The following is a 13,776-nucleotide window of genomic DNA, read 5'->3' as shown; positions in this document are numbered from 1 at the left end:
TGCACTCAAAAGGAGTCAAAATTTCCAGAGATCTGCTACAGGGCTATCTATGTAGCAAATCCTCTGATCTATACACAGTATAGTCACTCTTCTTACTACATTCTGTTGGCCACCAAGTCAACTTTGCTGTGATGCCTCCATGGATGGGTGGTGGGAGGAGAATAAGACCAGGCCATTTGCCCCAAGGGGTGTGTGTGTGTGTGTGTACACAAATGTTTTGGTGGCTTTAAAAAGGAGTTGGTGGCTCTGCCAATTTAACTTCAGGAATAACAAGTAAATATGCACATGCACAAATCACTGTAATTTATTTATGTAGTTTAAAACTGTGAAAAGTGATGGTAACATACAGGTGAACCCAGGAACAAATGTTTACTTGTTGGGGGGGGGGGGCGCTCCCCGACCTTTTCCTTTTTCAAGCAGCAGCAACAACAACATGCTATAAGGACAATTGCCTGAGCCGCCCCCCCCCCGCCACAAGAGCTCTGATGAAGCCAAAGCCTGAGCAATGTAGCTTCTGCTTCAGCCCCATGCAGTGGGGCTTTGGCTTTCTACCCTGGGCCCCAGCAAGTCTCTTGCTGGCCCTGGACCCCTGGTTGAGTACCACGGCTCTAAGTCATCTTCAGAGACTCTCTGCTTGACACCTTCCCCCCCCCCCCCCCCGGAGCAGTGGGTGCCCATTGCTGGATGCCTGAGCCCCCTACTGGGGGTCTGAAACGCCCGGGCTAACTCCCGCCCTCCCCCTGTCTGAGCCCCAGTAACCTTGTCAGTGAGTCACGAACAGACCAGGCCAGAGTAACCCCCGCCCCCACGATGGTTAAAATGTGCGGGGCTGGGGGGGGGGGCTGCTGCTGCTCCAGCGCCCGCGCCAAGAAACGGGTCACAGCGTCAAACCCACCCGCGCTGCCTCGGCTTACGCCTCTCCTTTGGCTCCGCGTGCAGCAGCAACTTCCGCTCGCCCCCGCGTAGGCCGCTTCCGGGCTTATACCCCGCCCCATTGGCCGCCGCCCCGACCAATCCGAGCTGAGTCCCCGTCTGGCTCCACGGCTGGGCGGGGGTCTGTTTCTAAGAGCGCACGCGCCGGGCCTTGGTTTTTTCAGGGCGCATGCGCCGCTTCGCCCGTCTGGCGGGGGCGGGCTCGCCCAGCAGGAGCCCCGCGATTGGTGGGTGCTGCGCTGAGGGAGAGCGTGGCTCGAGCAGGGTTGGCGTGATCCACTCCTCCGCGGAGAGGGGGGCTCTGGGGAGGCCAAAGGGTGACCAGATGTCCCGATTTTGGGGTCTTTTTCTTATATAGGCTCCTATTACCCCCCCACAGCCCCCGTCCTGATGTTTCACACTTGGGGCTGCCCCTGGGACCTCCCCCGAGCGAGGTTAATGGAGCCAGCGCTTCAGCCCCCAGGGCAGAGCCCAGCCTCGAGGATCCACCGGGGGGGGGCGATTTCTAACCCCCATGGGTGCAGGAATCTCATGCGGGGGGAGGGAGGTTTAGCAGGGAGGGAAACGCCCTGGGGGCCGGAATGGCTGCAGGGGTCCTCCAGCCTGTGCCCAGCACGGGATGCTGCTGCTGGGGCTCAGAGCGGGCACCGCCAGCCAGGCACGGTCCCGCCTCGCATTCGAGAAAAACAGCCCCCCCCCCCCCCCCCCCGTGCCTGAGCTTGGAAATGGAAGACCAGGAGCCTTGGGGCTAAACAACTGTACACACTTACACTGGAATGTCATGGTGACTTTACCAGCATCCTCGGAGCAGTACACCCTCCCCTTCCCCAGGTGCAATAATGAAGCAAAGGTAACCTACCTCATGGAAGGTATTGTCCCAGTTTTACAGATAGGGAAACTGATGCACGAAGACAGGTGGTTTATTCAAAGGCACACAAAAATGAGGAGTCCTGACTCTCAGTCCTCTCTTCGTATTGAGAGATGGTGGTGAAAAGCCCCCTACCCCCGCCATAGATTGGGATGGGAAGGAATACACCCTCGCTCTCCCCAGGAGACATCTGCAGCCTCTACAATAAAAAATACTAAATGCAGCAAAAACTGTAGCCAAAAAAAGAGCCACCAGCCCACAACAGCTGTACCACGTCAGCCCCAGAGAGCATTGCTGGCAGATGGCTTCCTATTGCTTTCACAGAGGCTTTTATACAGGGATCCTTTCCTGTCATGCTCAGAGGCACAGCTAAACCCAGCTCAAACACTCCTGATAGGCAGGGACCCAAGCAAATTGCAGCACCCCAAGCATTTCTCCCTTCTTTGTGGTCAGAACCCAGAAGCAAAGTAAGCAAAAAACAAAGCTGAGGAAGGAAATAAACCAAAACATTATAATAACAAGATCCCTAGCCAAAGCAATACGATTAGGTGACGTTAACCGGCAGCTGAGACCAGTGGCGCATGCTTGAAAGGGTTTATTGTTGAAAATTATCTCGTGGTTTTGACCGATGGTGGCCCAACTAGATTTAATGCAGCAGATGACCGTTTTTCTTGCTTAGCCCTGGGAATTATAACAGCAGATATTGCAAGTAGATGCAACTGGAAAATGTGTAAGGAGGAAGGAATGGGAGTGATCATTTGCCTACACTTATTACTTTTCAAGGATGAGGTGAGTTGAAGGTAATGAAAAATGACCCCCCCTTGTATTTTCAGAAAGCTACCTGGGAACTATTTACAAGTAAGTTACTGATTTTGTGACTGTTCATTGTGAGAGTGATGACAGAGAATTTCAATGACGATGTAATAAAGGAATTATGGCTACTGTAGCTGTTGCTATTAAATAGGATACTGAAGTACATATCCCAAAACAATACCCTCCCTTCCATGGTAGAATGAGTTGTGCAAAATGATAGCTAAAGAATGGAACAAAGCTTATAAAAAGGCAAAAAAGACAATCAATAGTAGAGATCTAACAAAGTAAAAAAGTAATAAGGAAATAGCACAAAGCATTATTAAAAACAAACAACTAAAGAACAAAGACAAAGTTGGAATCCATGCTGTGGGCAGACAAACATGCCAAGACATCAGAAACATTCAGGCTAAGCCCTGGTCAGTCTACATTATAAACTTCGCTATAACTACATTGCTCAGGAGTGTGAGAAATCCACACCCTGGAGTGACACACTTATACTGACCTATCTCCCCGTGTAGACAGCGCAATGTCAGCAGGAGATCTTCTCCCATCCACATAGCTACCATCTTTCAGGGAGGTGGATTAACTTCACTGATGGAGAAGTTCTCCTGTCAGTGTAGTAGCGTCTTCACTGAAGCATTGCAGCATTTTAAGTGTAGACCTGCCTAAGGGCATGGCTACACTTGCAGATGTAGAGCGCTGTGAGTTAAACCAGCCTTCGGAGAGCACATTAGGGAAAGTGCTGCAGTGTGTCCACACTGACAGCTGCAAGCGCACTTGCAGTGGCATTGGGAGTGGTGCATGATGGGTAGCTATCCCACAGAGCCCCTCTTCCCATTCTGGTGCTGTGACTTGTGGGAAGGGTGCAGGGGGTGCTGGTCATTCTGGGTCCTGTTCCAATGCCCCGTGATGCATCGGTTCACATCCCAGCAATCCCTGTGCTTCTGTCCACATTTGACCCCATCTTTCAATGTTTTTTGTGCTGCACACTCTGGCTTCCCTTTCGGTCTGTGGGAATGGAGCCCGAACTGCTGAGGAGTACGCTGACGAGTCTCGCCAGCATGTCACATTTGGCAGTCGAGTTACTCCTTAAGATCCAAACTAACAGCGAGGACTCTGGCGATATTGATGCGAGTAACACATACAACACGAGACTTCTTGTGGCAGTCACGGACATGCTCACCACTGTGGAACGCCGGCTTTGGGCTCAGGAAACAAGCACTGAGTGGCGGGATCACATCATCCCGCAAGTCTGGGATGACGAGCAGTGACTGCAGAACTTTCGGATGAGAAAAGCCACTTTCACGGGACTGTGTGAGGAGCTTGTCCCCACCCTGCGGCGCAAGGACACGAGACTGAGAGCTGCCCTGCCCGTGGAGAAGTGGGTGGCTATTGCAATCTGGAAGCTGGCAACTCCAGACAGCTACTGGTCAGTCGCTACACAGTTTGGAGTGGGAAAGTTGACCGTTGGAATTGTGTTGATGCAAGTTTGCAGGGCCATTAATCACATCCTGCTCAGAAGAATTGTGATTCTGGGTAACGTGCATGATATTGTGGCTGGCTTTGCACAAATGGGTTTCCCTAACTGCAGAGTGGCGATAGATGGGACGCATATTCCACTGCTGGCACCAGCCCACCTAGCCTCCAACTACGTTAATCAAAAGGGGTATTTCTCAATGGTTCTCCAGGTGCTTGTGGATCACCATGGGCGTTTCATTGACATTAACATAGCCATGTCCCACGTCTCATTGGGACTGACAAAATAGAAGTTCTGATCATGAGAAAGCAGCTAAAAACATGATATGAAACGGAAGGGTTGCCGTAGAAATGCCCTTGAGTGAACAGGAATTCAAAAGTCTCGTACAGAAGAATGTAAAAGAGGAATGGCAAAAAAATTGGGGCTAATGAAAGAAGAGAAAGGAGATTTTTTGATTTGTGCCCTACAGTTGAGGATAAGGCCGTTCTTAAGGGCCTGACCTAGGACAATGAAGTGACTTTGTTTAGCCTGATAACTGACCACTGGGGCTTAAACAAAAATCTTTTTTGAATAAATAGACACGCACTAGATGGGCGGAAGAAACGAATCACCTGTGATGGGTACATAAGGGCTTTGATAAAGGCATTCTAATGTCTTAAGGCAACAAAAGTTACATTATTATTTAGTAAAAATAGCAGGGAAATGGGGCAGTGGCAGCAGGGCGTCGTTACATTACCCGAAGGGCACAGGGCAAAGCAAGACCGTATAAACCGCTGAGTATTGAGGAATCATAATTGCTGGTGGCGATGGACTATTCAGTCAAGTCTGCTTCACCATTAAAAACAAAAAAAGAAGAAAAACCCAGTGGCGTCTAATAGAGCAAGGGGAGAGGGTTGGGAGCCAGGACTCCTGGGCTCTATCCCAGCTCTGGGAGGGAATGGGGGTTGTGGGGGCGGGGGGGGAGAAGGGAGTCAGGCCTCTGATGAATGGTCCTCTCCAGAGCCGATGAGTTGACATGAAATCCCCCCCCCACCCTCCTGAGGGCAATGAACAGGCCCAGATACCGTGGAGCTGGATAGAGGCGCGTGTGGGGATGGATGGAGGACTGATGCTCACCTGAGGCAGAGCAGAGGCTATGGCTCAAACTTTAAGGCCAGAAGGAACCAGCATGATACCTAGTCTGATCTGCACATTGCAGGGTACAGGATCTCGCCCCCCGCCCCCTCCCCATCATTTGCCCCTAACCTCTGGCTAAGTTACTGACTTTGAGTTACAGAGGATCCACAATTTACTCTAGTTCAAACCAGCAAGTGACCCATGCCCCATGCTGTAGAGGAAGGCAATAAACAAACAAAAACAAACCCAGGGACTATCTGACCCAGGGAAAAATTCCTTCCCAACCCAATCAGTTAGACTCTGAGCATGTGGGGCGAGACCCGCGAGCCAGACACCTGGGAAAGAATTCTCTGTAGTAACTCAGAGCCCTCCCCATCTAATGTCCCATCACTGGCCCTTGGAGAGATTTGCTAGTATCAGTCATGGAGGGCCACACGCTATTGTAGACAGTCCCATCATACCATCCCCTCCATAAACTTAGCAAGCTCAGTTTGGAGGCCAGTTAGGTTTTTTGCCCCCATTGCTCCTCTTGGAAGGTTGTTCCAGAACTTCACTCCTTGGATGGTTAGAAACCTTTTGACTAATTAGGAGCCAAACTTGTTGATGGCCAGTTTATAGCCATTTGTTCTTGGGTCCACATTGGCACTTAGCTTAAATAACTCCTTTCCCTCCTCTGATGTGTTTATAGTGAGCAATCAGATCTTCCCTCAGCCTTCATCTGGTTAGACTAAACAAGCCAAGCTCCTTGAGTCTCTTTTCCATTCCTTGGACTGTCCTAGTAGCCCTTCTCTGCACCTCTTCCCGTTTGAATTCACCTTTCTTACACACAGGAGACCAGAGCTGCACACAGTATTCCAGATGAGGTCTCACCAGTGCCTTGTACAAGGGTCCTAACACTTCCCTGTCCCTACTGGAAATACCTCGCCTCATTCATCCTTGGACTGCACTAGCCTTTTCCACGGCCCCATTATGCTGGCAGCTCATAGTCATCCTGTGATCGACCAATACACCCAGATCTTTCTCCTCGGGAGATGTCCCCAGCTTATAGGAAAAGCTCTTGTCGCTAGTCCCTGTGCACGGCCTTGCACTTTGCATTATCACATTTCATCCCATTTCTATGATTCCAGTTTTCAAGGCTGTTCAGCACCACCCTACAGCCAGAGCCCCAGGTGTAACCCAGTGCCACCGACCAACAGGATGGTGCCTACAGAGAACCCAACTCCTGTGTTCTCTCCCACTGGGGATGGGCAGTGGTTAGCGGTGGGGTGTCTCCTCCACTGCACTGACTGTCCCTCCCCCTGGACCCTCAGCTTCTCCCCCCCCTCATTCCCCCCATGTCCCTTCCAAGGGATTGTGGGGGATTTGGTTAGTTTAACTCCCCTGCTCCAGGATTAGTGTGTTAGGGAAATTACAGTGAACATTTAGCTCAGATTAATTCTCCCCCCATACACACCCCTCCCAGAGCTGGAGACAGAACCCAGGCATCCTGGTTCCCAGCCACCCCTGCTCTAACCCAGTAGACTCCACTCCCCTTCCAGAGCTAGGAAGAACCTAGGAGTCCTGGCTGCCAGCCCTCCCTCCCCAGACTCTCTGGTCTTGGCTGGGGGTGATGGGGGAGCGGGCTGTGCCCAGCAGGATAGAGGAGAAGGAAGAAGCAGTTCCAGATGGTATTGAGCCATGTGATGAAGAGGGGTGTACATCCAAGGCAGACAGGGCAAGCCGGGCACAGTGGTTTTCCCATACCCAGGACAAGGGGATGCCAGCCACCATCAGGGCCCCACCCCGCACCCTCCCTGTGGCCCAGGCCCAGCAATGCTGTCCGGCGAGGGGATCCGCACATGGGGGTGCTCACCTGAGAAAGGAAAGGATGAGTGCAGCACTGCAAGCTTCCTCCACAGCAGTGCCCCACCCAGGAATTTCCTTGCAAGAGTTATTAAAAAAAATAAAAATAAATAAACCACCACCACATTGTAACTGGCTGTCACGGACTCACAGATCGTGCCCACTCTTGGCCCCGTGCGGTCTGGGGGTGTGTGTGCCCCTTTCAGTGAGACAGCCCTTTTCCCAGGGGTCCACTCTCTCTTGGGGTTAAGCCCCTCCACCTCCTGGAGCCGCACCTCTCTGAGCCTTAGCACACCTGTTTCTTGCCATGGGCCCCACTTGCTCTGGACCCCAAGGGCCTCCACGCCCAAAGGGGATGATGCCACCCTATTCTCTAGACCGGAGTGACTCTCAGCCAGCGTAAAACAGGAGGGTTTATTGAGCGTTGAACACAGCACAGGAAACTCTCAGGGCCTCAGGCCTGGCCTCCCTCAGCACAGCATATCCAAGTCTCTCCTGCATCCAGGTGGGCTCTGCCTGCTCCTTCTCTCCAGCCCAGAGCTCCCCTGCTTCCCAGCTGGGCATCTGATATCACCAGCCCCAAGCCCTGCCTCTGTCCATTGTCTTCTCTCCAGGTACACAGGGTTGCCTGGGCCTCCTCTCTCTTCGCAGCCCATTGTCCTCCCACTGGCCAGACCCGGCTGTGACTCCTGAGCTGGGCCTCCGGGTCACAGATTACCAGTCGCTGGGGTCTCCATTCTCCACGCCAGTGGTTGAGCTCCCAAGTTCCCTCGCTGGTCCTCTGTAACAAACTCCCTCTCCCATCACCTTGTTGAACCCGTAGCACCTAGGGAAACTGAGTCCCACCCCCCCCTGCTTGCCAACCCTAGGAAAGCCAAGCAAATCCCCCATAGAAAACAAGGAAAACAAGAAACTCCCCCACTTCGTCACACTGGCATTAGGAACTTTTTACCTGTATTGGACTGTGCAGATCCTGGATTAGAACCCAGGAGTCCAGGCTTCCAGTACCCCCTGTTCTAACCTATTAGACCCCCTCCCTTCCAGAGCTGTACCCCTCTGGGAAGGGAATTTTCAACTCCTTGGGCCAGGAGGTAGGAGTGACCATAGGGCCCAGATACCTGGTGGCCTTTGCTGCTCCCCTGGTCTGTGAGGCTGGCATTGGCCTGGCTCCGGGACAGGCACAGGGTCCAGGACTTACCCCCTCCTGGGCAACAGCTCTTAGCAGCTTCTGGGTAATTCCTGGGGGTGGGGGGATAGGACACAGGAGGGCAGCTTGTTTACTCTGAGGGTACTAGGTGTCTACCCATCCCCATCCAGCCCAGTATCTCCCCCTCCACTGCCCACTCTGGGTCACACTTGTGGGCCATTCCATGGCAGTGTCTCCCCTCTCTGTTGCCCAGATCCAACCCATGGGATCAGCCACCCCTGTATCTCCCCCTCCCCCAATGAGATCAATGGGCTCATCCAGCCCATATTCTCCACCCCTTCCTGGGACAAAACAATGGTACCAGTACCAGCTTGGCACCCGCACTCCACATGCCCATGGTCAGTGTCTATTCTGTACAGTTTCATTTATTGATGCATGAAGGGAGGTGGGGGGGCGGGGGACACAACACATTGTCCATTGAGGTTACCCAGAGGGGCCGTCAGGGGGCGCCGATCTCCCATCTGCCTCGTTGTCCGCTTGACTCCAAGAGGGGGGGGCCCCACAGACAGTAGCCAGGCCCAGCTGGTCACGGCTCAGGATCTCCAGCCGGTCATCGTCCTCATTGGAGGGGGAGGCAGGGGCTTGTGTGGGGGCAAAGAATCGGACAAGGCTGTGGACCTCACGCAGCTCATAGATGGTCTCCAGGGCCAGCAGCATGGCTAGGAGCCCCAGGAGAAGGTAACCTGGGGGCGTGGGAAGAGATGATGATCAGGGTGCTGAGATGGGATTTCTCCCCTTTCCTCTGCAGCACAGCTCCCCTACTGACCCCACTGCCTCCCTGCAGCACAACACCCCCTACAGAGCCCCCACCCCATCCCTGCAGCACAGCGCCCCCTACAGAGCCCCCACCCTGCTCCCTGCAGCACAGTGCCCCCTACAGAGTCCCCACCCTGCTCCCTGCAGCACAGCGCCCCCTACTGAGGCCGCCCATGTCCCTCCATGCAGCACAGCGCCCCCTACAGAGTCCCCACCCCTTCCTTGCAGCACAGCGCCCCCTACTGAGGCCGCCCATGTCCCTCCATGCAGCACAACGCCCCCTACAGAGTCCCCACCCCTTCCTTGCAGCACAGCGCCCCCTACTGAGGCCCCCATGTCCCTCCCTGCAGCACAGCGCCCCTTACTGAGGCCCCCATGTCCCTCCCTGCAGCACAGGGCCCTCTGCTGAGCTAGTCCCCCCACTCTCTGCAGCACCGCATCCCCTAGTGACTGCCTGGAGAATGGCTCACAGGTGATGCTGATTTTGTAGAGATGGCGCAGTGAGGCAGGGCTGCTGTGACCTGGCACGTAGTCCCCAAGTCCGATGGTGCTGAGTGAGATGAAGCAGAAGTAGACGGACTCCAGGAAGTTCCAGCCCTTCTCCAGGGCCCAGAAGCAGAGGGCTGGCAGCAGGATGAAAAGCCCCAGCACACTCAGTCCCATGGTAGCTGCGTGGCCCAGTGCTGCGTGGCCAGGAGGGATGCCCCAGTGGGTGTGGAGATACTGAACAGGCCGGTGGCTCAGCAGCCCCATGAGTCGCTGCAGAAGACAGGTGGCCAGGAGCAGAGTGGCTGGGAGTCCCAGGAGGGTGTAGAAGATGCAGAATACCTTCCCCCCATCTGACAGGGGCACCGTATGGCCATAGCCTGGGGGAAGAGAGTCAGTGGGGAGGGGGATGGGGTGGTGCCCCTCCCTCCCAGCCCGCAGCCCCCCGCTCCCCCACCCTGGGCTCCCTTCGCCCCCCGCAGTGCCCCTCCCTCGCAGCCCGCAGCCCCCCGCTCCCCCACCCTGGGCTCCCTTCGCCCCCCCCAGTGCCCCTCCCTCCCAGCCCGCACCCCCCCGCTCCCCCACCCTGGGCTCCCTTCGCCCCCCTCAGTGCCCCTCCCTCCCAGCCCGCACCCCCAAGCTCCCCCACCCTGGGCTTCCTTCGCCCCCCCCAGTGCCCCTCCCTCCCAGCCCGTACCCCCCCTGCTCCCCCACCCTGGGCTCCCTTCGCCCCCCCCAGTGCCCCTCCCTCCCAGCCCGCACCCCCCCCGCTCCCCCACCCTGGGCTCCCTTCGCCCCCCCCAGTGCCCCTCCCTCCCAGCCCGCACCCCCCCGCTCCCCCACCCTGGGCTCCCTTCGCCCCCCCCAGTGCCCCTCCCCCACCCTGGGCTCCCTTCGCCCCCCCCAGTGCCCCTCCCTCCCAGCCCGCCCCCCCCCGCTCCCCCACCCTGGGCTCCCTTCGCCCCCCCCAGTGCCCCTCCCTCCCAGCCCGCACCCCCCCGCTCCCCCACCCTGGGCTCCCTTCGCCCCCCCAGTGCCCCTCCCTCCCAGCCCTCCCCCCCCGCTCCCCCACCCTGGGCTCCCTTCGCCCCCCCCAGTGCCCCTCCCTCCCAGCCCTCCCCCCCCCGCTCCCCCACCCTGGGCTCCCTTCGCCCCCCCCAGTGCCCCTCCCTCCCAGCCCTCCCCCCCCCGCTCCCCCACCCTGGGCTCCCTTCGCCCCCCCCAGTGCCCCTCCCTCCCAGCCCGCCCCCCCCCGCTCCCCCACCCTGGGCTCCCTTCGCCCCCCCCAGTGCCCCTCCCTCCCAGCCCGCAGCCCCCCGCTCCCCCACCCTGGGCTCCCTTCGCCCCCCCCAGTGCCCCTCCCTCCCAGCCCTCCCCCCCCGCTCCCCCACCCTGGACTCCCTTCGCCCCCCCCAGTGCCCCTCCCTCCCAGCCCTTCCCCCCCCCCGCTCCCCCACCCTGGACTCCCTTCGCCCCCCCCAGTGCCCCTCCCTCCCAGCCCTTCCCCCCCCCCGCTCCCCCACCCTGGACTCCCTTCGCCCCCCCCAGTGCCCCTCCCTCCCAGCCCTTCCCCCCCCCGCTCCCCCACCCTGGACTCCCTTCGCCCCCCCCAGTGCCCCTCCCTCCCAGCCCTTCCCCCCCCCCGCTCCCCCACCCTGGACTCCCTTCGCCCCCCCCAGTGCCCCTCCCTCCCAGCCCTCCCCCCCCGCTCCCCCACCCTGGGCTCCCTTCGCCCCCCCCAGTGCCCCTCCCTCCCAGCCCGCCCCCCCCCGCTCCCCCACCCTGGGCTCCCTTCGCCCCCCCCAGTGCCCCTCCCTCCCAGCCCGCAGCCCCCCGCTCCCCCACCCTGGGCTCCCTTCGCCCCCCCAGTGCCCCTCCCTCCCAGCCCTCCCCCCCCGCTCTCCCCCCCCCGCTCCCCCACCCTGGGCTCCCTTCGCCCCCCCCAGTGCCCCTCCCTCCCAGCCCGCACCCCCCCCGCTCCCCCACCCTGGGCTCCCTTCGCCCCCCCCAGTGCCCCTCCCTCCCAGCCCGCACCCCCCCGCTCCCCCACCCTGGGCTCCCTTCGCCCCCCCCAGTGCCCCTCCCCCACCCTGGGCTCCCTTCGCCCCCCCCAGTGCCCCTCCCTCCCAGCCCGCCCCCCCCCGCTCCCCCACCCTGGGCTCCCTTCGCCCCCCCCAGTGCCCCTCCCTCCCAGCCCGCACCCCCCCGCTCCCCCACCCTGGGCTCCCTTCGCCCCCCCAGTGCCCCTCCCTCCCAGCCCTCCCCCCCCGCTCCCCCACCCTGGGCTCCCTTCGCCCCCCCCAGTGCCCCTCCCTCCCAGCCCTCCCCCCCCCGCTCCCCCACCCTGGGCTCCCTTCGCCCCCCCCAGTGCCCCTCCCTCCCAGCCCTCCCCCCCCCGCTCCCCCACCCTGGGCTCCCTTCGCCCCCCCCAGTGCCCCTCCCTCCCAGCCCGCCCCCCCCCGCTCCCCCACCCTGGGCTCCCTTTGCCCCCCCCAGTGCCCCTCCCTCCCAGCCCGCAGCCCCCCGCTCCCCCACCCTGGGCTCCCTTCGCCCCCCCCAGTGCCCCTCCCTCCCAGCCCGCAGCCCCCCGCTCCCCCACCCTGGGCTCCCTTCGCCCCCCCCAGTGCCCCTCCCTCCCAGCCCTCCCCCCCCGCTCCCCCACCCTGGGCTCCCTTCGCCCCCCCCAGTGCCCCTCCCTCCCAGCCCGCCCCCCCCCGCTCCCCCACCCTGGGCTCCCTTCGCCCCCCCCAGTGCCCCTCCCTCCCAGCCCGCAGCCCCCCGCTCCCCCACCCTGGGCTCCCTTCGCCCCCCCCAGTGCCCCTCCCTCCCAGCCCTCCCCCCCCCGCTCCCCCACCCTGGGCTCCCTTCGCCCCCCCCAGTGCCCCTCCCTCCCAGCCCTCCCCCCCCGCGCCCCTCCCTCCCAGCCCTCCCCCCCCGCTCCCCCACCCTGGGCTCCCTTCGCCCCCCCCAGTGCCCCTCCCTCCCAGCCCGCCCCCCCCGCTCCCCCACCCTGGGCTCCCTTCGCCCCCCCCCAGTGCCCCTCCCTCCCAGCCCGCTCCCCCACCCTGGGCTCCCCGCTGCCAGCTCCGCCGGCGCCCCTCACCCCGCCTCGGGCCGGCCCTACCCGTGGTGCTGAGGACACTGGCGGCGAAGAAAAGCGCCGAGCTGAAGTCCCAGTTCTCGTCGTCGGAGACGTTGCCCAGCGCGGAGACCCCGGAGCTGTCGGCGCCCAGCACCCGCTCCAGCAGCCGCTCCAGGCCGGGCTCCGACACGCAGCCCTGGTGCTGGCGCAGGAAGCCGGCCCTGGCGCCCCGCAGCGCCTCCCGGAGCCCGGCCTCCCGCGGCGCCTCGACGCCCGCGAAGACGGCGGCGCCCAGCAGCAGGAAGAGCCCGTAGGAGCCCAGCAGCAGCCAGTAGCGCCAGGGCCGGGGCACCGCCGGCAGCTCCATGGGGCCAGCCGGGCCGGGCGCAGGGGACTGGGGCAGCGGCCGGGCTGCTGCTCCCTGGCCGGGCCCCACCTGCCGCAGGTGGGGCTGCCTGGCCCCGGGCCAGGCGGGTGCAGCCGGTTCCTGCCGCAGCTGCTGAGCTGGGGGTGTTAACCCTTCCGGCGCCGGCCTGCCCGGATCCGGCCTCTGCGGAAACCCCCGGAAGGGACCCTGCAGTCGGATCGACTCCCTCAGTGCCCTGAACCCAGAGAACCAGCCCCCTGGGGAGGCTGCGAGCCAGGACACCTGGGCTCTACCCCAGCGAGGGGAGGGGAGTGGGGTCTAGTGGTTAGAGCAGGACCTTGCGAGCCAGGACATCTGGGTTCCACGCCTGGCTCTGCTGCTGACCTTGGACAAGTCTCCCTCATTCAGTGCCTCAGTTTCTCCTCCCAGCCGGTGCCTCGTCAGACTGGGAGCTGTTGAGAGCAGAGGCTGTTTCTCCCTGTGGGTCTTTGCAGCAGTGGGGACCCCAATCTCTGCCAGGTGCTGCACAGACCCCCCCAGGGAGAGCAGCCCCTGACCTGAACAGCTCCAGCCCCAGTCAGATTAGACAAAACCAGGATCATTCCCTATTTTACCGATGGGTAGGGTTGCCAGCCCTACCGGCATTGGCACTGATCTCCTGGTAACTATTGGAAGCAGTGGAGCAGATTGTAATAGGTAGGGTACAATTCATGACATTACATCGTGTGGGGGGGGGGGGGGGGGAGTCTCCTGGACTAGCTTCGGTCAGAGTTTGCAACCCTGCAGATGAGGGAAACTGCAGCGCAGGGGAGATGCGGGGACCCACCCA

At 60.4% G+C, this 13,776-nt stretch overlaps 1 protein-coding gene across 1 annotated transcript; it reads right to left on the bottom strand.

Annotated features, from left to right (window-relative positions):
• Positions 1-7,451: 7,451 nt before the first annotated feature.
• Positions 7,452-13,163, bottom strand: KCNK7 (potassium two pore domain channel subfamily K member 7). Its single transcript, XM_073354849.1, has 4 exons — positions 12,623-13,163; positions 9,483-9,878; positions 8,684-8,939; positions 7,452-7,830 (listed from the first exon to the last, which is right to left on the bottom strand). Exons 1-4 carry the CDS (start codon positions 12,945-12,947, stop codon positions 7,764-7,766), a joined length of 1,044 nt encoding a protein of 347 aa, XP_073210950.1. The 5' UTR covers positions 12,948-13,163; the 3' UTR covers positions 7,452-7,763.
• Between the last annotated feature and the right edge of the window lie 613 nt (positions 13,164-13,776).

This window comes from Lepidochelys kempii, chromosome 7, assembly GCF_965140265.1.
Source record: "Lepidochelys kempii isolate rLepKem1 chromosome 7, rLepKem1.hap2, whole genome shotgun sequence".
Classification (NCBI taxonomy): domain Eukaryota; kingdom Metazoa; phylum Chordata; order Testudines; family Cheloniidae; genus Lepidochelys; species Lepidochelys kempii.
This window is presented reverse-complemented; position numbering and strand designations above follow the sequence as displayed.

Bases quoted from the DNA above. Each gene is read 5' to 3' on its own strand.
- KCNK7 (XM_073354849.1), bottom strand. From the start codon at position 12,947: ATGGAGCTGCCGGCGGTGCCCCGGCCCTGGCGCTACTGGCTGCTGCTG. The intron at 9,879-12,622 runs GTAGGGCCGGCC...CTCTTCCCCCAG, and splicing joins CAGTGTCCTCAGCACCACGG to GCTATGGCCATACGGTGCCC. The intron at 7,831-8,683 runs GTAACCTCAATG...AGTTTGTTACAG, and splicing joins CCCCCTGACGGCCCCTCTGG to AGGACCAGCGAGGGAACTTG.